The 25844-nt window shown below is 37.6% G+C and overlaps 1 protein-coding gene across 1 annotated transcript; it reads right to left on the reverse strand.

The window, feature by feature from the left end:
• Positions 1 to 241: 241 nt before the first annotated feature.
• Positions 242 to 25703, reverse strand: LOC127425096 (sodium-dependent neutral amino acid transporter B(0)AT1-like). The gene is made up of 12 exons (XM_051670747.1): positions 25499 to 25703; positions 17339 to 17479; positions 17068 to 17205; positions 13034 to 13215; positions 11491 to 11601; positions 9618 to 9730; positions 9359 to 9487; positions 7665 to 7821; positions 7276 to 7480; positions 5462 to 5621; positions 5183 to 5345; positions 242 to 1185 (listed from the first exon to the last, which is right to left on the reverse strand). Exons 1-12 carry the CDS (start codon positions 25701 to 25703, stop codon positions 931 to 933), a joined length of 1959 nt encoding a protein of 652 aa, XP_051526707.1. The 3' UTR covers positions 242 to 930.
• Positions 25704 to 25844: the final 141 nt, after the last annotated feature.

A 25844-nucleotide genomic window follows, 5' to 3' on the forward strand; every position in this document is an offset into this window, starting at 1 on the left:
AACAACCGTTTCTGCACGATGTTGTTCTCAATAAAGCTCATTTGGTATTTTTTTAATGCTGGGTTTTGGAAAGAGGGGGCGTGGCTAATCCAACGGCTCAGTCTCGTGGAAGTAGAACGGCTGAAATCATTTACAGCACCTTTAATTCAGTTTTAGAAATTGAATTGATTCATTACTAAACACATTTCCTTATTGTTAGCCTAGTCTTTTGATAACAAACCATGTAGATCATCAAATTTGGTTTATTGTTAATCATACTGTTACAGTTTGAACAACACATCTTAAAAAAATACTTAATACATTAGAATTGTGAATAATTGGACCTCTAACAGCGTATTAAAAGTTACATATGTACGTATACAGTATTATGCAGTGTAATTAACATTATGTATATTCATCACTATAATACATATAAACACTGACAAATTCTATAACATTATTTTAAAAGACTAAATTAAAGCATGTAAGTTCCAACAACTTCCTTTTTAGATAGCTTAAAATAAAAAATGCAAAAGGGAGAGCAGATAACTTTTAGCGAAAAGTTTGACAATTATAAAAAACTACAGTTGAACTATTGTTTGCCTATACAAATAAAAACAACAGAAAAGGACATTAAAGCATGAATAATTTCATCCTCAGTGCAAATCACAATTGTAAACTTCAGTATAAATTAGTTGGGGTGAAATGTCACTTTTATCATATGTTCTCTTGTATTTAATAGACATTTATGTATTATATAGAGACCAGACTCGAACATGTGGCACCTGCATGTGGCGCACATGACTCTTGACTTCTTTCTATTTCTGGTATTCCAGTCGAGTTCTACTGAATGTGCTTTTATGTCCCAAACCAGCATTGTGATTGGCCGATTGGTTGTTTAAGTCTGTTGGTCCTGGTAATGTTGGTTGTGTTCATTGAGAATGATTTTTTTTAGCTCTTATTGTCTGCATGAACTGTAGCTGTGGTGACTTCTGGCTTTTTTAGCTCGTCAGTCATTTCTATTTTGGCGGAGACGGAGTACACTGGCTGTGCTGCATGTTTCTCCTCTTTTTTGCAGCAGCGTTTCTTGATGAGTTTGTATAAAGCCACTGTTGGAATGACCAAAGCTGGAACTCCAGACAGAATGAAGATTATAGCATAAATCCAGTCAGGGTAAGGCAGCGTCACCAGGGTCGGAAAATTTTCCTGCAAAAGAACAAAATGTAAACGCAAAGTAGACTTGAGAAAAAACAAATCATTATGGTTATAATGTTTAAATAATAAGGTAATGGACCATGCACTCAAAAAAATTATTATCTTAAAATTATTGAATATATTCATCTTGCACAGAAACACATTAAATTAAAGCTGCAAGCAGTGATGAACGGCCCCTCGTACCCTGATGCATGTTGGGGCTGCTGTGCCAACTCCCTGTGGTGACCATGATTCTTATGGCGTATATTTGTTCATAACTCAACATTTAAAACACTTGCACCTAATCTGTGATTTCTCAATGTATTACTGAAGCTAGAGAAAATAAATGACATCAAATGAAAAATCAATCATTTATAACTATACATCAAAACATGTCACTTCCTGTTGCCAGTAGGTGGCGCTATGACTATAACTTAATATTGGCATGTAGGTGTATTCAGGCTGGGACTGTTATCAAACATGTGAAGTTTGGGGCAGATTGGACATTGTATGTTTGAGATACAACAACTTCCTGTTTCATGGCGAAACATCGAATTATGCCAGGCTGCCACGGATACGCCGTTCAAAGACGCAATTTAGCATCGCAAAGGCCTTTAGATTAGACGGACCAAATATGATGTTGATCTGATTTAATCTCTAGGAGGAGTTCGTTAGAGTACGAGGCCTGGAAATGGCAAAAACTGAGCAAAAATTGAAGAGAAAAATAAAAATGACTGACTTCCTGTTGAGTTTAGGGCATGGGTCCAAGAGACTTATTTGTAGGTCTTGGCATGTTACACATGTATACCGAGTTTCGTACATGTAAGTGAAATGTAGCGCGAGGCGCACAATGTTGAAATTTTGTAGGTGGCGCTATCGAGCCATTTTGCCACACCTCATTTAGAAACCCATATCAGATGTAAATTTTCGCCACTTCTGCCGCGTGTCCAAAGTTTCGTGAGTTTTCGAGTATGTTTAGGCCCTCAAAAATGCAATTCACTTTGGAGAAAAAGAATACGGAATAATAATATTAAACGGAGCAGATACAATAGGGTCCTCGCACCTCGGTGCTTGGGCCCCAATAACACTTAATTTTAACATTTACTCTCCCTATCGAGTCCCATGCAAAAAATGCTGAGAAATGGAAATCCCCTGCCCAGTCTCATCAATGCTACATTAACACCACAAAAAGTATTCATGTAGTTCCAACTCAGATGGATTAAGTAAACCTCAGTTTTACACATTTAAATGGATAGAACACAATGAAATCACGTATGTGTTCTAGAATTGAGTTGCTTATGTTCATTTTAATTAAGTCAATGGAACAAGCAGCAAAAATCCTTTTTTTAGTGACTTGTTATTACTGTCTAGACAGTAGTTTGATTTAAATAAATGACTTAAGGCCATAGGTACAGTCCACAGTGTGTCATCTCAGTTAACACAGTCACCAATTAATTTCTGGGAACACTAAGAAAAATTTCAATAAATAAATTTGGCTATTTTAGAATGAAACACATGCCTAAAAATGTGTTTCTTCTTTCTTAAAATAGCCAAATCTATTGCCAAATCTTAGTTTTCCTAGAAGTTAATTGATTTAGTCAAAATTAAATCAAAATTTACACTATTTATTTTATTAATGCATGTTACTGGTCTTATTGTGAATGATTTATCCATGCATATTTGTTATTTTATATTCATTTTTTTAACCTCATCTTTAGTCAAAATGTCAGAACTTGCTCTTTTGGTGATATGTTTGGGAGGGAAACAGCTGAAAATACACCTGCATTAGATGCTTTGACGCCAGGTTTATTCACATGACTCTTAAAACTGATTAAAAACTGGCATGGTGTAAGGGGTGTGTCTGGGTCTGCCTCCATTCCGGTATGCAATGCCCACTTTTGACAATCCAGTTAACAACTGATGGATAAAATCAAGTCCCCAACCTACATTATTATTTTTCTGCCGATAAGCCGTTTCAATTGGAAATACGTCACAAAATGGAAGAAAGGTTGGCTGCAACTTCTGTATCATGCTGACTTTAACTGTGATAACAGAAATATGCAGCCTCCCACCCCCAAAAAGGCAAAGTTATCTGAAGTTTCTCCTGGTTTTCCCCATAAAAATAACCAAGATTGGTCACCCTGAATAAGTCTTGGATGCGTGCTTGGATCAGAATCCATTTTTGGTCCTGGAACATTCTTTTGAGATCCCCCAAAATGTTTTTTCTAAATTCTGTTTTATGTTTTCAGGAATGTAGGGCCATATGATTTCTGACAGAATACAGAATAGCATAATCCATTGGATTGATGGAATGAACCATAAAATATGTTTTCACGGAATTGTACATTTTTGGGATTAAATTAATGCTGTCAGCCAATTAAAATTTTAATCACGATTAATTGCATAATTTTTCGTATTTAATCGCGATTAATCACAGATATTTAAAGCTCAGACATTTGACCATATACACTTCTTTTTCTGTCAAAATGCATTTTGTTTTCCTTTTAGGAAAGAAAACAAAAAAATATGTAGCAATATAATGCTTTATTAACATTTTCCTAATAAAGCCTTCCACAGTATAAAGATAGAAATGCTCTAAAATATCACCAATTCAAGTAACATAATTGAAAGAATTAGTCCTCACATAGGTTGCATTTCTATTGCAATGGGCATTAAATCTCTTAAAGTCTCATCCTCCACAATATTAATCTGCAGGTAGACTGTGACTATCCGCTTTGCTACAGCAATCGTGAAGCTAAGTTCTATATTTGCATCATGGCGTCAACAACAAGCACCGCTTTGAACGCCACATGAAAAGCGCTTGCAGACAAAAACATCTCATTCTGCGTTTTTGTGATAGTTCAGACTTGACATGCTTCTGTGGTAATTAAAATTTGCCTTACATAGCCTGAAAAATACATGCTTTCTATCACAAGTCCCATCTGGGCTTGTTTTGTTCATCAAATAGCATTAAAGGGATAGTTCACCCAAAAATGGAAACTCTCTTATCATTTACTCACCCTCATGCCATCCTAGATGTGTTTGACTTTCTTTCTTCTACTGAACACAAATTAAGATTTTTAGAAGAATATTTCAGCTCTGTAGGTCCATACAATGCAAGTGAATGGTGACGATAGGTGTGGGTGAGAAACAGACCAATATTTAAGTCCTTTTTTGTTCCAAATTCTTCGCCCAGTATGCATGAAGAATGTGAATCGCAGAAAACACATGAAGAAGAATGTGAAAGTGAAAGTGAATCTGGAGATGGACTGAGTGGGGAGAAGATTTATTGTCAAAATGGACTAAAATATTGATCCAGTTTTTTGGCACCCATTCACTTGCATTGTATGGATTAAAAGAGCTGAGAAATTCTTCTAAAAATCTTCATTTGTGTTCCGCAGAAGAAAGAAAGTCATACACATCTGAGATGGCATGAGGGTGAATAAATGATGAGAGAATTTTCATTTTTGGGTGAATTATTCCTTGAAGAGCTCCATTCACTGACATGACATGGAATCACTGTTGTGTGTTTGTTTGTGGTGTGCGCGTCAGTGCGGACACATTGCAATGGTTCCCCCCCTACAACAAGTGTTTATGCTGTTAAATTATGCTTTAATAACATTAAATACATTAATCGCAGTTAAGAAAAATGTATGCATTCAACTTTTTAAATGAATAGCATGTGTTAACTCGTTAAGTTTGACAGCTCTAGATAAAATGTGTGTATAAATGCACAATTCATCAAATGCAACATGTTTTATATAGTTAATTCCATTTTTATAATTGGATTCCGCTATTCTGCCCACATCACAGAAATTATAGGGCCCTACATTCCTGTTAAACTAATAAAGTACCCTTAAAATAAAAGGCAGACTGCAGAGTTTATAAGAATGTTGACCTTAGGCCTAAACCTAACCCTAAAATCTGGTTTATTGAAATTTTGTTCCTGGAACAGGCCCTACTTGTGAGATGATATTACGAGGTTACAGTAGAGAAGATCAGTACGTACATATTCTGGGTCCCATGCGATGTAGGTGAGACTTTTGCTCACAGTGGTGACCAAGTAAAACAGGAAGATGACCAGCACTATGAGAGGACTGATGAGCCTCCAGGTGGCCTGCCAGAAGATGTTGGGCTTGTGGCCGATCATGAACTCAATATCGTCATTGAATCTGCTCAGAGAGACAACACACAGGTTTTCATTCATAATTTTACCAGGTTTACCTCATGTACACCAGTGCCTATAGGGATCATTTTTGTTCTGTATTTGAGAAATCTTGAGTCTCACCTGTCAATTCCATAAATGTATGCCACAGCTATCATCTCACAGAATGCAATGATCAGCAAGGGAATCGAACCAGCGAAACCATCAAACAAAGCCAGCCAGTAATCACCAGAACCCTGGGCAAATATTATAGCTAGACCGAAGGAGACGAAACACACCAGACCTGAAACACAGACACAAGCCGAGACATTAGAGGTGATTGTTTCACTAACCTAAACAATTTTATTAAATCCATTGATATGTTCTTCCACAAAAGTGCTCATTCCATTAACCCAGTATGTTTTAAATGAAAAAAGATTTTGCGGAAATCCCCCAATTCATTAACCCTTTCATATGTACCGTCACACATATGTGATGGTTTATAACTGGGCCCTGAAGAGTAGCGCCACACATATGTGTTTCTGCAACAGCTAGTTACGTTACAAGCTGCCAGATTCAACTCATACAGTCTTTTAAACCACAGAATAAATTTATTTTATATTCATGCATCCAATTCGTCACCAAAGAACCATGATAAAATGTTTACAGCTCTTATATGCAGTCAATACATCAAACACAATCTTCCTCCAATGCGTGCTGCCATTTGTTTACATTAGTAGCGGTTGTCATTTGTCACACAAACAGCTACTCAAAGAGTCTTTTCAAGCACATAATATGTTTATTTTATGTAACAACAGCCTAATTGTCACCAAAGTACCACAATAACAGTTCACAACTTGTATATGCACAACCATCATATCTAAACACGATCTTCCCATGCATGCAGCCACATCTACTTATTAGGTGCAGATGCGGTTTTCATTCACACAAACAGCAACTCAGACAGTCTTTTCAGTCATATAATATGTTTGTTTTCTGAAACAGACAGCAACACTATCACAAAAGCACCACAATAACAGTTTAAAACTCGTATACTCATTGTGAAAACATGCTGATCGTGCGTGATTATCCGATGCACGTAGCCAAGTCTGTTTACATTAGCGCTTGTCTCACACACACATACACACACACACAAACAAACACACCACACACACACACACCACACACACACACCACACACACACAAACAAACACACCACAGACACACACACACACCACACACAAACACACTCACACACACAAACGAACACACCACACACACACACACACACACACACACACACACACTCACACACACACACACACACAAACAAACACACCACACACACACACACACACACACGCACTCTTACACACACACACACACTCTTACACACACACACACACACACACACACACACACTCACACACACACACACACACACGCACACACACACCACACATCACACACTCACACACACACACACACACACAAACAAACACACCACACACACACACACACACACACACACACACACTCACTGACACACACACACACGCACACACACACTCACACACACACACACACACACACACACTCTCTCACACACACACACACACAATGTCTGAGAAGTCAAACAGTGCATATAGGCAAACAGGAACGCTGACATTATTTGTTCTTTACAGCTATAAAAACAAAATAAATAAAACAAATACTGTACAGCAGACATAACCCATTTGTTCACATGTTTACTATATTATATACAGTATTTTATTTAATTTTTATGACAAGAAATCCAAAATTGAAAAAAATAATTAAAATACTCGTCTGCACTCTGCCCTCTCTACCGGCTGTGCAGTGTCACTTGCAAAAATAACTCACTCCAGGGGGCACCACAGAGGAATTTAGACCCTACTCATGAAAAGGTTAAATCTTCACAGAAACCCCAGAATTGTACCTGTATACGCCTCTTTAGGCCACCTCTTCGGGAAGATGTTCAAGTCTTGGAGTGGCGCCACCACCCCCTCAACACTGCCAAACATGGTGGACAGTCCGAGGCAGAAGAGCATGATGAAGAAGAGCACTGCCCAGAGAGGAGAGACAGGCATCTTGGTGATGGCCTCAGTGAAGACGATGAAGGCCAGACCTGTTCCCTCAACTCCCTGAACACAGAAGTGATCACCAGTGAAGGTTGTGTGTCAACAAGATTTGCATAATCTAAAGAGCTTCATGGTTTATACTCAGTATTGAGTTATTAATATGAGAACTTGAAAAGTGTTTGAATGGAAAGTTAGAGACAGTGTTTTACAAGAGAAGGTTAGTAGTAGACTGGACTAGAAAACCAACCTGACTGAGGAACGTCTGTATGTCACAGGTCTTCAGGTTGAGTTCCTGGAAGACGTCTGGTGCCGTGCTGTTGAGATTCTTGATAAACGAGTCATAGTTGCTCTCTGTGATGTTTCGCTCAGGTAGATCAAACGTGTTCAGTAACGTCAGGATGTTTCTGTGCAGAAACAAAAGTCCAATGCGTTTGAACATAGAATCTTACAGGAATAATTCACCCCATAAATCAAAGTTCTGTCAATATTGTTGACATCCTGTCATGTGGTTCCAAACCTGTATGCTGTTTGAAAACTCAGTCATCGCTACCAAATCATGCGGTAATGGATGCCGTTTTTGATGTGTGTGTAAGAGGCGTAGACTTAGCGAAATTAATGCATTGTCAAATTAAAACGTTTTAGTGGGAACGTGGCCTTTGTGACCACATTTGTCTCAAAAAAGGGCAGGACAACACCACAAAAGCACCATAAGGTCTGAAACATACACTACGCATGTACAGTATATGAACGCAGATGCATTTTGCAGCACAAGCTCGATTTTACGCATCACTGCGTTCTAAAAATGCGTCAGACCGTTGCATTCTCAATGTTGCCTCAAGGGGCGCTATAGGGAGATTAGTGGGACCTCCATTTCTATGGTGAGTTTTCTCTTTCAAGTCAACTACTGTCATGGCAGAGCAACAGTAAGAGCAATCAAGTTTAAGTCAGAATATTTATAGCAACTTACCAGAATAATAAAACATCCAGTTTAAAGCCACAGATGTTTCAAGGTAACTCTATCGTACTGAGGTTTGTTTCTGCCTAAGTAACACAAGAAGGCATGTTCAACCGGACTGCGCGTTGGCACACGTTCACGTACTTGTGTAAAGAATGTGTCTTAGCATTTAACCTTGTGTGGCCCCGAGTCCACATGTATTTTGGCTTCGCTATATGCAACGTATAATTTTAATTAATTTAAATGACTGAATACTGTTCACAAGACACATTTAAGGGTTAAAATTGTGCTGCACCGAGTTGATTTCCTTGAAGCGCTCCTACAGCCGCAGAGCCAACAAAAGGGCCTCTGGTAAGAAATATCTTTACGTTTTTTACATTTAAACCTGTTTGGTTGTAAAGAGTAGCGTCTCTAGTTTCATTTGATATGCTGCTTTAAAAATGTATTCATTCTTCACGCGTCAGCGCCCTGATAAACATGAAGTCCACATACGTGGATTTTGGGACATTATTCCCTCAAAAGTTGAAAAAAACATGAACGCATCTGTGGGTCATTTTGCTTCATTTTAATATACATTTTGTTATATTTTATTATGTTATCACTGTACAATATGGTTCTATTCATTAACATTAGTAAATGCATTAATATATATTCACCGTGCATTATCACATTGAGAATAAATGAGTTCATCCAAAAACTGAAAATGTTGCTTTCAGAAGCTTTATATGGAGTTAGGATGAAAATAAGGTGCATTTCAAACTGTTCTGAGACCAGTGCAGACAGACAGCACACTGGAGGTGAAGTCATTCACTAAATAGGGAGCAAGGGAGCATCCTATAGCTCTCTGTGCAGTTAAGTGCATTCACTCTTTAATTGCAGATCAGAGTTGTTCCTTCCCTGACACTGATCAATAAATGACTTGTTAATGATAAAGGATTTGTCATTCATTATCTCATGACAGTTTTATAACAGTCATGAACACCTACCCATTGAGGCAGTCGTCAAACCGCTCTGTCGCTCTGAAGCCGATGATGGAGTAAATTACGATAGCGGAGTAGATAGATGTGAAACCGTTTATTACTGAGATGATAACAGCATCCTGTTCACAGTTATTACTGCAAAGATAGAATACAAAATTAGTCATTTTCATTCAGATCTTGTGTTTGTGCTTTTTGGTTTATGGTATTGAGACATAAAGAACCTGCTTGTATTTGATCTTTGTAATGAAGGACTGAAGTTGCTCACTGTATAGAGTTGTAGCTGGAGAAAGAGATGAGACCTCCGAAAGCCAGAGAGAAGGAGTAAAACACCTGAGCACCTGCGTCCAGCCACGTCGACGGATTCAACAGCTCATCCAGCTACAGAGGACACAATCAGTAATGTAACATATAATTGGGTTTTCTCTATATCTGGGTGTTTCTCTCTCTTTTGTTAAGGTCATGTGGTGTAACCCTGAGAAAACGTATTGAAGTTCTTGACTCAAAAAAATCATTACATTTGTAAAGATTTTTTTTTTTAGCTCTTCCTGCCGACAGGTCCAAATATTGCAATAAAGGTTTCCGTTTAAAACGTTTAAGTCTCCATATACTGTACATAAGAAGAAGAAGCCTTTATTTTGTCACTCATTATACATTTTTGCATATATACAGTGAAAAATTTGTTTTTTGCAAATCCCAACTAAGCTGGGGTCAGAGCACAGGGTCAGCCATGATACGGTGCCCCTGGAGCAGACAGGGTCAAGGGCCTTACTCAAGGGCCCGACAGTGGCAGCTTGGTGGTGCTGGCGCTTGAACCCCTGACCTGCTGGTCAGTAACCCTGAGCCTAAACCGCTGCGCTGTCAGGAATATGTGGTATCATTTGAAAGCTTAGATAACCATCACTTCTGCATTCATGTTACTTAAAATAACAAAATAAGGCCTCAATACACTTGCGTTGAACAAGAGCGCCCCCTAGAGGTAATGGGGTAGAAATAATTATATGAAAATAAAAGTCCTTCACAAAGCACCTAAATGAACAAGTCATATATCAAATGAAAACTCTCATTCTCAGTAATGTGACTGTATAGTTATACAAATCGAAACATTTTCAAAAGAATCACAAAGTGAAATATGACTTCATGATTTTCTATGAAGTCATCAAATACATGCGTCTCTTTTATGCTCTGATAACTGCTGCTGTAAGCTCCAAATAGCTAAAAAATGTATATGTACTTTTACATTAGGGAGTTTTCTAAAAAATCTCAGCTTTCTAATAACACCTAGATTGAGCTTCTAGTCCACTCAGAGGACGAGATATTCAATGAAATAATGAGGGTGGTGCTTGAACTGAAAATTAGACTGAATGTCTATGGACGAGCACATCTGTGAGGGCTAAAATGCATTAGAGCGCCACCTACATTTCAGATCTGTATGTTGTGATGGAATGTGATAGAGAGAAAAACAATTCTAGTGCTTTCTGCCACTTAGTGGAATAAAATGAGACTTTTCAAAGTGAGGTAAAGTGAACAGAACCAGAATTACATGTTTACAAAATGTATTTATTTATTTATTTTTTAAAACTTTGTTTATCATAAGATTATAAACACATACAATATTATTTATTAATAATTTGAGTCTTTTTATTTTTTATTTGGGGGGTTCTCTGAAAAATTAGACCAGTATAAGGATTAAGAAACATGTAAAAAAATAAAATAATTTTTAATTATTGATTGTGTATGCTCTCCTGTATTTAAGGTGCAAGGAACGTTTTTTTAAAAAAATAATTTTTTAATAATAATACATTTTACTCGATGGATACACCACATGACATTAAATGAATTTAAAAAAAAAAAAATTTGACCAAATTGGACACAAAGATTACATTACTACAAACCTGCCACATGCGTTTTAAACTATATTTTTAAAAGTTTTTCATTTTTATCAACTTGGACAAAGTTATTTGTGAATTATCCATTAATTAATAGTCCAAGGTGATGTCATCATTATTAAAATTGGATTAAACTAACCCTAAGACAAACATCATTACAGCACTGATGAATCATTCACAATAAGAATGTCAGGGTGTATTATATACAGTAAGTGGTGAGCTCTTCAGTTAGTATGTACTAGGGAAACTTACGTCCGGTGTAAACAGGAACTTGATTCCACTCACGGATCCTTTGAGGGTCAGTCCTCTGATCAGGAAGATCGTCAGGACCACGTACGGTAGCGTGGAGGTGACATACACAGCCTGAGGAGAGTTCAGTTTATTTAATTAAAATGAACTACTAAAGCAACACAATTTGAAACTTGATTTCATTGCGTTCTGTCCATTTAAATGTGCAAAATGGATGTTTACTTGGAAGACTACACAACTATTTTTTGAGGTGTTAATGTAGCATTGATGAAACTGGGCAGAAGTATATAGTAATTTTAAGTTAAGAGAACTAATCTCACCACTGTCCACGACTGAATCAAGTTCAGCCAAAGAGCTATTTTTGTGAGTGAACTTTAGGCCTGTAAATCTCTATATTAAACTAACATAATCTAATGGTGCACATGGAAAGATTGTTTATTTTTCTGGCAATGAGTGTGCTGTAATTTACTCTGTTAATTAAAAATAATGAAGTATTCCATTATAATCATCAGTTGAGTTCAGTATCTTTACAGATCCCTGAATCTCGCTGAACTTTGCCCCTTATTATATAATTGTGTACAATTATATTTTGCTCAGTATCAGTTTCCAGTTATTATCAGTTTTATGAGTAGGTGTATAGACTGTAGTATTGATCAAAAACACCAACCGATTTCTAACTATCTAACAACCTGTGCTGTACCTAATACTTTACCTAAACTACCACACCCTGATATTTGGACAGAGATGGGCTTTTTTACACTTGTATTAGTTAACCCTGGGTTAACATGACCATGGGTAATTTTTCAATGTTTCGCATGCTTCATACTTTGGGTTAGTAATTAAAGGAATAGTCCACCCAAAAATGCAAGTGAACGGTGACCAAAACTTTGAAGCTCCAAAAAGAACATAAAGGCAGCATAAAAGTAATCCATACGACTCCAGTGGTTTAATCCAAGTCTTCTGAAGCTATCCAATCGGTCTTGAGTGAGAACAGACCAAAATATAACTCCTTTTTCACCATAAATCTGTACAACAGTCTCCTTGGCAATCATGATTTCAAGCACGATTACATTTCCTAGCGCCATCTAGCATTCTGCACATGTGTCAAGCACTAGGAAGTGTAATTGAGCTTGAAATCACGATCGAAAAGGAGTTCTTTTGGCCTGTTCTCACCCAAAATCGATTGGATTGCTTCTGAAGATGTAGATATAACCAATGGAGTCTTATAGATTTCTTTTATTCTGCATTTATGTGCTTTTTGGAGCTTTAGTGTTTCAGTCACCATTTACTTGCATTCGTTAGTGTTCTGCAGAAGAAAGAAAGTCATACACATCTGGGTCATACACATTTTCATTTTTGAGTGAATTATACCTTTAATCCTTGGTAGTTGTCTGACATTTTTAAACCCCAACATGCATTTAACAATCAAAATTGCACGTGTGAAACACTGGTTAACCCAAGATTAAAAGTGACCTTAAAACAGGTTTAAAAAAAGAAGTTAACCTATGGTAAAGTGTAAAAAGCCTCAGAGAGAGAACCAGTGTACCTTCCCGGTGGTCTCGATTCCTCTCAGACAGCAGACCCAAAGCAGCGTCCAGGCACAGAGCAGACACAGAACAATCCACCATTGAAGACCACCAGACTCGCCGATCGCAGGGGTCGTGTTCAGCGTCTCTCTGTACCAGAAATAATCTACTGGAGAACTGCGTGCACATTCAGACACCAACCCTGTTTAAAGACACACAGGTTTCTTTAATGAAGCACAAAGGACATATCAAACTGGATTATTACATTTGGTGAAGAGAATGTGAGAGTTGCTTGATGTGCAAAGTGTTTTGGATGGTCTAGCAGAGGCGCCTGCAGCTTTATATGCATTGTGCGAACCATGAGCAATCCGACCGACCTGAGAAACATTTTCCCAATCTCAAGGTTTATCGATGATTCATTTCTTATATCGGGATACTTTAGAACACACAGAGAGCATAGAGCAATCCTTTGGCAACATCAACACTTACGTCACACACGGAAGTGGTGGCAAAAACAGTGACCAAACAGTAATCTTTTACCGTTGTTTCCATGGTTGAAAAATGATTTAGAGTGTTTTCGTTGACGGATGTGGCTTCAAGCCATCAACAAAGCTGACTAAACTGAGTAGATCATTTCAACTCACGGCTTTGTAGCAAACATTTATAGCGAACATTATTACAGTTATTAACTCATATCATTATAATAATTGTATAGCTAAAAATACGTTTTAAAGGCATTTCCATCCACAGAACTGCCACTCACTGGATGTTTTTGGCACCATTCTGAGTAAATTCGAGAGACTGTTGTGTGTGAAAATCCCAGGAGATCAGCAGTCCCAGAAATACTCAAACCAGCCCATCTGGCACCAACAATCATGCCACGCTCCAAATCACTGAGATCACATTTTTTCCCCATTCTGATGGTTGATGTGAACATTAATTTGATTTTAAAATGACTGCATGCACACTGCTGCCACACGATTGGCTGATTAGATAATCGCATGGATGATTGTTGGTGCCAGATGGGCAGGTTTGAGTATTTCTGGGATTTTCACACACAACAATCTCTAGAATATACTCTGAATGGTGCCAAAAACAAAAAACACCCAGTGAGCGGCAGTTCTGTGGACGGAAACACCTTGTTGATGAGAGAGGTCAACAGAGAATGGTCAGACTGGTTTGAGCTGACAAAGGCTGTGGTAACTCAGATAACCACTCTGTACAATTGTGGTGAGAAGAATATCATCTCTGAATGCTATTCTGAGATGCGGGCTGGCACTGTTTTGGTGGCACGAGGGGGACCCACACAATATTAGGCAGGTGGTTTTAATGTTGTGGCTGATCGGTGTATGTGCTGCCCTGTGAACGCGCACATTGATTGACAGGCAGGAAGTCTTCTGATTGGCTCTACAAATTATCTGATGGCGGTCCGCGGACATCTTTTCCCCCGCTGTTCACCATGCCTAGGGCTGTTACAGAGACAGGTTTGATATTTCATGGTGCCTACTTTGGTGATATATAACAGGTGATAAAAAAATCACTTATTTTTCTAACCCTAAATATGAGCAATGTTAACACAACAGTGATGCTTAACCTAAAAACACCATTAAAGGTGCTGTAAAGGATTTTAGCTGTTCTAGAATTTCCATGCTCCCTTTTTTCCAAAACCTGCCCTCCAAAGATACCAAATAAGCTTTACTGAGACCAACATCAAGTAGAAACAGGGCAGTGGTGGCTCAGCGGTTAGGGCTCTGGGTTACTGATCAGAAGGTTGGGGGTTTAAACCCCAACACTGCCAAGATGCCACTGTTGGGCCCTTGAGCAAGGCCCTTGACCCTATCTGCTCCAGGGGTGCTGTATCATGGCTGACCCTGCACTCTGACCCCAGCTTAGCTGGGATATGTGAAAAAAAGAATTTCACTGTATATGTGCAAATGTATAATGTGTGATAAATAAATATAATTAAAAATTAAATGGTTGTTAAAAATAACAGCAGCAAAATAGCACCCTCAACTGACAACTATTATGAACAACATGTCATAAAAATGGCATTAAGCCTAAATACAGGTGCATCTCAATAAATTAGAATGTCGTGGAAAAGTTCATTTATTTCAGTAAATCAACTCAAATTGCAAAACTCATGTATTAAATAAATTCAATGCACACAGACTGAAGTAGTTTAAGTCTTTGGTTATTTTAATTGTGACAATTTTGGCTCACATTTAACAAAAACCCACCAATTCACTAATCTCAAAAAATTAGAATATGGTGACATGCCAATCAGCTAATCAACTCAAAACACCTGCAAAGGTTTCCTGAGCCTTCAAAATGGTCTCTCAGTTTGGTTCACTAGGCTACACAATCATGGGGAAGATTGCTGATCTGACAGTTGTCCAGAAGACAATCATTGACACCCTTCACAAGGAGGGTAAGCCACAAACATTCATTGCCAAAGAAGCTGGCTGTTCACAGAGTGCTGTATCCAAGCATGTTAACAGAAAGTTGAGTGGAAGGAAAAAGTGTGGAAGAAAAAGATGCACAACCAACCGAGAGAACCGCAGCCTTATGATTGTCAAGCAAAATCGATCCAAGAATTTGGGTGAACTTCACAAGGAATGGACTGAGGCTGGGGTCAAGGCATCAAGAGCCACCACACACAGACGTGTCAAGGAATTTGGCTACAGTTGTCGTATTCCTCTTGTTAAGCCACTCCTGAACCACAGACAACGTCAGTGGCATCTTACCTGGGCTAAGGAGAAGAAGAACTGGACTGTTGCCCAGTGGTCCAAAGTCCTCTTTTCAGATGAGAGCAAGTTTTGTATTTCATTTGGAAACCAAGGTCCTAGAGTCTGGAGGAAGGGTGGAGAAGCTCATAGCCCAAGTTGCTTGAAGTCCAGTGTTAAGTTTCCACAGTCTGTGATGATTTGGGGTGCAATGTCATCTGCTGGTGTTGGTCCATTGTGTTTTTTGAAAACCAAAGTCACTGCACCCGTTTACCAAGAAATTTTGGAGCACTTCATGCTTCCTTCTGCTGACCAGCTTTTTAAAGATGCTGATTTCATTTTCCAGCAGGATTTGGCACCTGCCCACACTGCCAAAAGCACCAAAAGTTGTTTAAATGACCATGGTGTTGGTGTGCTTGACTGGCCAGCAAACTCACCAGACCTGAACCCCATAGAGAATCTATGGGGTATTGTCAAGAGGAAAATGAGAAACAAGAGACCAAAAAATGCAGATGAGCTGAAGGCCACTGTCAAAGAAACCTGGGCTTCCATACCACCTCAGCAGTGCCACAAACTGATCACCTCCATGCCACGCCGAATTGAGGCAGTAATTAAAGCAAAAGGAGCCCCTACCAAGTATTGAGTACATATACAGTAAATGAACATACTTTCCAGAAGGCCAACAATTCACTAAAAATGTTTTTTTTATTGGTCTTATGATGTATTATAATTTTTTGAGATAGTGAATTGGTGGGTTTTTGTTAAATGCGAGTCAAAATCATCACAATTAAAAGAACCAAAGACTTAAACTATTTCAGTCTGTGTGCATTGAATTTATTTAATACACAAATTTCACAATTTGAGTTGAATTACTGAAATAAATGAACTTTTCCACGACATTCTAATTTATTGAGATGCACCTGTAATTCTCTGCAACTACAATACTATGAAAATGAGCAAAATGATTGACAGACAGAAAGCATCAGAGACCGCAGACACATTTTTTGTTTGTTGTTTACAGAGTCTAGAGCGGTCACAGAGACCGGTGAGATATCTCACAACACTTATTTCATTAATATCTTTCAGGGAGTGGTAATTTTGTTTGTATTCCTTTCCATGAAAAAAAATCGCTTACAGCTCATTTAAAATGTTTCATTTATCAATGTTTCATTCAAACCCAAAAAAGTCTTTGTTTCGTACTATTATTATTTAACCACAATCTTTAAACAAGATTTGTCATGCTGAGATCATGAAGTTTGTGCAAAACTGGTTGGTTATTGTACACAGTCAGGTTACTAAACTCCAATCGTGGTGACTGTTTGTGTTTGTACCTGTCCTGTTTTCATTGACGGGACACTGACTCCAGGGTAGCGGGTCCTGAAACGAGTTGAAGAAGTACCACATGACCCAGGCGATGATGGTGTTGTAGTACATGCCCACCATGAAGGACACCAGCATGGAGGCGATACCTACGGGTGAGAAAGATGATTGTTTTACAGGTGCGCTTCTTTACCTCATAAGCACCAGAGAGATTGTAGCTCACATACTCTCCAGTAGCACTCTCTAATATTACAGCTCTGTTTTACCTGCATAAATACTCACCAACACCAGTTAAATAAGGGTTAATGGAAGTCCAGACGCCCACACTGCCCTTCCTCAGTCTCTGTCCGATGGCAAACTCCAGATGCAGTAGAGGAATTCCCTCCAGAACCAGAAGAATTAGGAATGGAATCATGAACGCTCCTGAAAGAGTGAGATAGTTTATTTTAAATAACATGAACTGCTGTTTGCTTCTAGTCAGCTTATTTGGTTTAATTTAGCACATGATAGTCTAAAAAAAACACTTGAATGAAGCTGAAAATTATTTCAGTACTGATAAGGGAGGTGTTGCAATAATAAAAGTAACGCTTGCTTTAGCGGACGCCATTAATTAGCCTTCATGGTGACCATTTATCAATATTTTAGACAATCACCATGAAGACTAAATTACAAATATAATGTAAAATGAAGCTCTTGATTGAAACTAAACCTTCAATACTGCAATAATTTCATTTTCTGTCTGTGGTGTCACATTCGATTATGATTATTACAGAGATTATTACTTGTTTTCAACTTCAAGTGCTTTTATGTCCCAGTGGTTGATTTTTATTAAAACAAACAGATCTTTTCTTTGTGTTTATGAAGTTCACATTTAAACTGAATTGGAAACTTTTCACTAGACCTTCATCATTTATTTTTGGTACTTTTAAAATGTCTTTTAAGTATAGCTTTGACTGTTTTAGTCTTCAGACCCTGACTTTCTGATTAACAATGTTTTATTGATTCACATATTGAACACAGAAAAACAAAACATATATACACAGAATCAACAATTAACTCCTCTCAATCCCCAACCCCACCCTGGCCCCCAACAACATCCCAGTGGCCGTACATGATTCTAGACACACACACACCCACAAAAATAATAATAATAACAATCACACATCCAGCAACGTCAGATATCCGCCCCATTTCTCCACAAACAAATTCAAATTCCCCATTCTTCTAAATGACCCATTTTCAAAAGCCGCTACCCTTCCCATCTTCGAGCACCACTCCTGAAATGAGGGTGCTCCAGCCGACCTCCAACCACTTAAAAGAATCTGTCTGGCGATCATGACACTGGTTAGGATCCAACTCTTTATGTGTCTGTTCTCAACATCGATGACCACCCCATCGCCCAAAATACAGAGTCTGGGGCAAAGTGAAAGGCGAGTGCCCAATACATCACATACAAAACTCTGAACCTTCAACCAAAACTCCTGGATCTTAACACACACCCAAAGGACATGGGTTATGTCTCCATCTTCTGATTGGTATCGCCAGCAGGTGGGTGTGTCTTTAAGATCAAGCTTATACAATCTAGAGGGGGTCCAATAGAATCAATGTAAAATCTTGAATTGCATAAGGTGCACCCTTGCTTCTCTAGATACAGACTTCTAATCCTAGCCCACTCTCCCTCCTCCAATACTAGTTTAAATCTTTCTCCCATGATCTCTTGAAAGAAGACGAAGCTCCGTCCCCCAGACTCTGAATTAGCAGGGAGTAATACACTGATGCCTCATGACCTTTTCCAAAAGCAGCAATCACCACTCCCAGAGTATCTGCCGCTTTAGGGGGGTGTATGCTACTTCCAAAAACAGTGCAGAGTAGGTGGCAAAGCTGTAAATATATAAAGAACTGAGATCTGGGAATCCCAAAATGTTGAACCAAAATCTCAACACTTCACCCTCACATAGGTCACCGAGTGCATTAACCCCCCCCACAATCCACTCTGACCAGCAGAAAGGGGACTTATTAATACATTGTTTAGGGTTCATCCATATGCTCGAGGCAACATTTAAATAAATGTCAGAATTAAACACTCTGGACACTTTTGTCCATACTGAGTGCAAATGTGAGATAACGGGGTGTAACTTAACTTCTCCGGTTAGTTTGATCGAAAGGCTTTGCAATGGCAAAATAGGGGCAAGAACTTCCTGTTCAATCCAGAACCAGGGAGGGGCTCTCTCAGGTGGAAGTGACCAATGAGCCAAATGTCTGAGACCGAATGCATTATAATAAAACAAAATCTTGGGTAGGCCTAGCCCACCTTTGTCAATCGGCCTATGTAACTTATTGAAATTTAACCTGGGACACTTACCATTCCAAATGAAGGACTTCACTATGCTATCAAATTGCTTGAAATAAGAGAGGGGGACATCTACAGGGAGAGACTGAAGCAGGTAGTTGAATTCTGGAATACGATTCATTTTAATAACATTAACCTTCCTGATCATCGATAAATGTAATGAAGCCCACCTGCCCACATCGCTCGAAAACCTTTTTATTAAAGGGTCATTCTGTAGTATAAGATCTAAAAAATTCAGCGGCAAAACCATCTGGCCCCGGAGCCTGGCCTGTAGGCAAGAAAAGTTCAGCGGCTCTCAGTGTGTTTTCAGTTTTAAATACTGTGTTTAGAGGCATGACTCGTTTTAGCATTGCCCAAATCAATGATCTCAAAGAGTTGTGGCACTGTGTCGAGTTAAAGGAAGATGAAGAGCTGCTTGAGGAAACGGTGTGCGCTTTCTATTCAGACATCATCCAGCTGTCTGGCTGTCCCTGTAGGTCTGTGAAATTATCAAGGTTATGCATTGTTACTGAGCCGACTAAGACATATTTCTAGCATGTTTACTGTGGTGAATGTCATCAGACAACTAGAAATAACTCCCGCTGAGTTATATTCATTTAATTGTGTGATTTCATGTATTAGTAGTTTCCTTGATTAAGATTAGCAAAACATTCTTGTTAGAGTATTATACAACTATAAATCAACAGATCAAGTCCCACAGCTGTCATCGGTCACCTTGTAAGACTTCATGCTTATTGATAGTGGCACCTGGTGGCCGAGGTTGGTACCACATGCTAATGTTTGACTAGGGTAAGCCAAAAAAAAAAAAAAAAAAAAAAATCTCATGTTTTTTTTTGTTTTTTTTGAGAGAGATAAAAAAAGAGAGATTTATATATATATATATTTATTTATTATTATTTTTTTTTTTTTTGAGAGAGAGAGAGAGAGAGAACATTTTTGAGAGAAAAATTTTTTTTTAGAGAGAGAGATAAAAAAGAGAGATTTATATATATATATATATATATATATATATATATATATATATTTATTATTATTTTTTTGAGAGAGAGAGATAAAAAAGAGAGATTTATATATATATATATTTATTTATTATTATTTTTTTTTTGAGAGAGAGAGAGAGAGAGAGAGAGAGAACATTTTTGAGAGAAAAATGTTTTTTTAGAGAGAGAGAAAATGTTTTTGTAGGACATAGGCTCAGGAAAACACTAAGACATCTAAATAAAAAATTTCACCTAGTGAAAAAAAAATCACCTGGTGAATTTTTTTTTTTTTTTTTCACAGTGCGTTTCAGGGCTTCCGTTCAAAACAAGACCCAATTAGGGAAATATCAAATAATTTTATTAGCCGTCATTTCCAATCAAGCTGTAATTTAGCCAAATCCCATTAAAAAAGTGTGAAAATATGATTTAATTGTGTGTGTTTAGGATGCATAAAATGTTAGTTATGAAATTAGTCTTAAAGCAAGACAAAGGAGTCGGTCATTTTGTTTGAAAAAGGATAAAAATGTCATTTCCATCAGTGTCATTTCCAGCACAGAATTCTATTAAACACGAAACAGAATTTTAAAAGATTTGCAGAAAATGACATAAATCTCCTGTTATGCATGTGCATTGGACATTGTTGGACATTGTTAGTCGAAAAAAGGTTCTATAAGCAATTTTTTTCATGGAAATGTATGAAAAAAAAATTGTTTCTACTCCCTGAAAGATATCAATGAAATAAGTTTTGTGAGATATCTCACCGGTCTTTAAAAAGCAAACAAAAATGTGTCTGCAGACTGCGGTCTCTGACACTTTCTGCCTGTCAATCATTTTGCGTGTTCTCATAGTATTGTAGTTGCAGTGAATTATTTAGGCTTAATGCCATTTTTATGCCATGTTGTTCATAACAGTTGTCAGTTGGGGGCGCTGTTTTGCTGCTGTTGTTTTTAACAATCGTTTCTGCTTTCAATAAAGCTAATTTGGTGTCTTTGGAGTGCGGGGTTTTGGAAAGAGGGGCCGTGGATAATCCAACGGCTCAGTCTCGTGAAAGTAGAACGGATAAAATCGCATACAGCACCTTTAAATAAATTAGTGAGAGCGTGAAAAAACGTTTTAACGAGACTTTCTAGAAATCCACAGTACTAAAAGGGCCCAACGTTGAAGATACATATATTAGTATATCAGTTTCTGGTATGTGCTGTGTCATTGCAGTGTTTCGCAAACGACATGATGTTAACAAACAGGTAACTAACTCTTTATCTCAATGTTAGGATCGCTGCATGTGGCTGTCTTATCAGCCCAGGGCTCCAGAAAAACGACTTGAGCTGAAAGTCCACATGATGATAGCAGCACCTGAGATGCAGGTGAGAGAACATTAGGGCAAAAGGTGCACGTTTACACCTGCTGAACAGTCACTCTTCAGTCCTTATCCAAACTACAGTATGTTAACAGCAATCAAGTTGAATCACAGTTGTTTACAAAATAAACACTATTCACAGCGCAGATGTACACACATGTGATGAATACTAAGATTATAGAGCTATAAATTAAAGCGGATAGCATAATTATAAATTAATTAAATAATATCATATAAAATAAAATAAAATATATATAATAAATATAAATGTTTATACATATGGGTCAGAGGTCCCCCAGCTCAAAATGTTGAATTTTGATTATTTATTTATTTTTCTGGTGAAAAGAAATACATCAATGAAGATGAAAGCCCAAATATGAAATGCCAAGGATGAATATTTACTGAGTAATCCACTATTTTGTAGAGGGGGGTCATAATGGCAATCTTCACTTATGATTTTGGAGCAAAACTACAGGTCAAAAAAAATGTTTTAGAAAGGTGGCAGCATCATCATTTTATTTTTACACAGATACTGGTAGATATATTGCTAAAATCAGTTGACTTTACCAATCCTCGTTGCATTATATGCCAATGGTGACAGTTAAAATATGGGAAAAAGCACTTTTTGTGTTCTTTTTCCAAAGTTGCCGTGCCTGTAACTCAAGAAGTGTTAAAGATATCTTAATACCCTTTTAGATTCTGGTTCAGAACAAACTCTTCTTTTGGTATCTTCATTTGTAAGGCCCTATAAGGTTCATTCCCAGAGATATGGGGCTTTCAATGCGGCTCCATGTGCAAATAGTTGAATTTTACCCATTTTCAATGGTCGTAAACCAAATGTGGGTCACTTTGTATAAAGCTGATACTTATTGTATTTAAAGAGGAATGTCTGAAGAACAAATAATGCTGAAACTAGAAATGTACCTTTATTTATTCAACTTGACCATTTCAGTGTATTTTTGGCACTCAGACATTGTTCAAAATTGGTGTTCTATGCAATTGTTTTGATAGAGGGAAACAAGATACAGTTCTAGTTTCAACATTAATTGCACTTCAGACAATCATCTTTAAAAGACAAAAAGTATCAACTATCTGCAAAGTGACCCACATTTGTTTTTACCTGAAAATGTTTACATATTAACAATTTTCTCATGAAGCCACATTGAGATCCCCATATCTCTGGGATCGAACCATAGAGGGCATTAAAAAAAATAAAATACCTAAAGAAAAGTTTGTTCTGAACCAAATTCTAAAAGGATATTAAGATATTTTTAATATTTCTCAAGTTACAGGCACGCCAACTTTTTCCCATTTTTGAACTGTCACCATAGAGCTGTCCAAAATTGGCCATGGGTTCCCTCGGGATTTTCCCATGGGTTTTTATAATGGGGTTTTTGAATTTATGAGAAAAATAAGGTCTGTGGTAAACATGACGATACGTGGACGTTTTGTATTTGTATACAACATAAATTACACACAGTCATACATCAAACGTGAATTTTGAAGCCGTATTGAATTACAAACTTTTTTTTAAATGCACGGCGGCTTCAAAACGTCCACGTATCGTCAAGTAATGTTTACCACAGACCTTATTTTTCTCATAAATTCAAAAACCCCATTATAGGGTCTGGGTATCTCAGCGAGTATTGATGCTGGCTATCACCCCTGGAGTCGTGAGTTTGAATCCAGGGTGTGCTGAGTGACTCCAACCAGGTCTCCTAAGCAACCAAATTGGCCTGGTTGCTAGGGAGGGTAGAGTCACATGGGGTAACCTCCTCGTGGTCGTGATTAGTGGTTCTCGCTCTCAATGGGGCGTGTGGTAAGTTGTGTGTGGATTGCGGAGAGTAGCATGAGCGTCCACATGCTGTGAGTCTCCGTGGTGTCATGCACAACGAGTCACGTGATAAGATGCGCGGATTGACGGTCTCAGAAACGGAGGCAACTGAGACTTGTCCTCCGCCACCCGGATTGACTAAGTAGTGGGAATTGGGCATTCCAAATTGGGGAGAAAATGGGATAAAACATTTTTTTTAAATATTATAAAAACCCATGGGAAAGTTCTGAGGGAACCCATAGCCAATAAAACTTCTGGATTCGCCTACAAATTGACGTCACAGCTGAGCAGCTCTATTCGTATATAATGCAACAAGTCAACTGACTTTAGTAAAAGATCTACCAATCTCTGTGTCAAAATAAATTAACGATGCTCACACCTTTCTAAGGTTATTTTTGTGATCTGTCATAGGAGAAAATTGCCATTTTGACCCCCCTCTACATAATGGTGGATTACTCAGTAAATATTCATCGTGGCATTTAATATTTTGGTTTCCATCTTCATTGATGTATTTTTTTCACTAGAAAAAAAAAAGAAAAGATAACAATTGAAATTTTGAGCGTGGGACCTCTGGTTGAGTTGACACGGATTGACTCATATATAAAATTAAATATAATTAAGATCATTTGGTCTGGGAGTATTTGATGAGAAATCTTGAGATTACTGGAGTCTTTTTCACAAGAAAAGTCTCCATTTGTGCTCTGTTTAATCTCACTAATGTCTACAACTGATAAATTAACCGTTATCTCAATTGTGCTTTTTCCTATGGGAATGTACACGTTAACTAACCTGATGCAAACTCAACTGACTAACATTTAAAATATAACAGAACCAGTGTCTATTAATGAATATAATCTGCAAACTGTACCAGATGCACACTACTGAATTATTTACTAAATCAAACTTTAAGGAAAACAGCAAAACAGACACATATACTGTAGAGATGTTTACTATTTTCTTAATGATAACCCCATATTGGTTAATAAATGCTCTCGGTAATTAAGCTCAGGTTCATTACCGCTCGAAGCATCTGTTGCCGTGCTGATACTGAATTAATGTTTAACTATAATCGTTGTAAGTGGTTGCATTCAGCCCATTAAGACCCGTCTGTGGTTTTACAAGCTGTATTATAGTGGTCTTTTTGTGGGTGTATCATAAAAACATTTCTGTGAAATTTACGGTAAAATATTGGCAGCTGTAGTTGCCAGAAATTTGTGGTAAAACAAATACAGTGACCGTTTCAGGCTGTACGGGATGTAATTTTGATGCCTGTATATTTTACGGTTCACTACCGTTTATATTATTAAATATATAAACTTGATAAACGAACCTTCTGGAACTATAATAGACTGCTTTTCACTTTATAATGTATTATTAATCACTGCAGTAACTACAAACGCTCACATGATCACTTAAAGTTCATCAAGAGTGACTCTTCCAGAAACAATAATTAATAAACATGTAGAGACACAAACACAAAACACCATAAGTGTAAAACATGTGACACTAAAATAATGCAATAAACATTCACTAAATTACATCAAAAATAACACAGAACACCCCAATGTATAAAACTGATATTAAAAAATTTAAAACTGTTTACCATAAAAAATACATGTATTCTATTGTTAAATATAACACATTTTTCCATTAATTTAACAGTAAAATTATACTTTTTACTTCTAAAATAATACATTTTTACAATATTTTACAGTAAAATAACATGTATTGTCTTCTTAAATATATTAGCATTTTACAAAAAACAATTACAGTGTGACCCCAAAAAGTATTTGTACACACAAGTTTCACTTAAAAATGTGTAAATGTCACTGAGCAAAAATGACCCTTGCTTTGATATTTTGTTATCTAATGCAATGACGTTCAGACATTTTCAAATGTCCAAATGTGTTTCGGGTCTCACCTCCTCCGTGGCTCTGACACAGGTAAGGGAACCTCCAGACGTTTCCCAGTCCCACACAGAAGCCCACACAGGTGAGCATGTACTGGGCTTTGTTGTCCCATTTCGGTCTTTCTCCAGCCTCCTCTACCTCTATCTTCTCCAGCTCAGCATGAGAGGGAATGCGGTCTTCCAGACCCGGGTTTGGGAGCTTCAGTTTCAGCTTCATACCTGCAGTGTTTGATCCAGTGCCTGAAAGAGAAGAATTGAACAACCTGATGACTGTGAGAAGAGATGGAGTGATGACAGGATCTGTCAATAAATACTGTCACTAACATTCACATGTTGACCTTTAGCACTGTTATCTCCT

Source organism: Myxocyprinus asiaticus, chromosome 34, assembly GCF_019703515.2.
Source record: "Myxocyprinus asiaticus isolate MX2 ecotype Aquarium Trade chromosome 34, UBuf_Myxa_2, whole genome shotgun sequence".
Classification (NCBI taxonomy): domain Eukaryota; kingdom Metazoa; phylum Chordata; class Actinopteri; order Cypriniformes; family Catostomidae; genus Myxocyprinus; species Myxocyprinus asiaticus.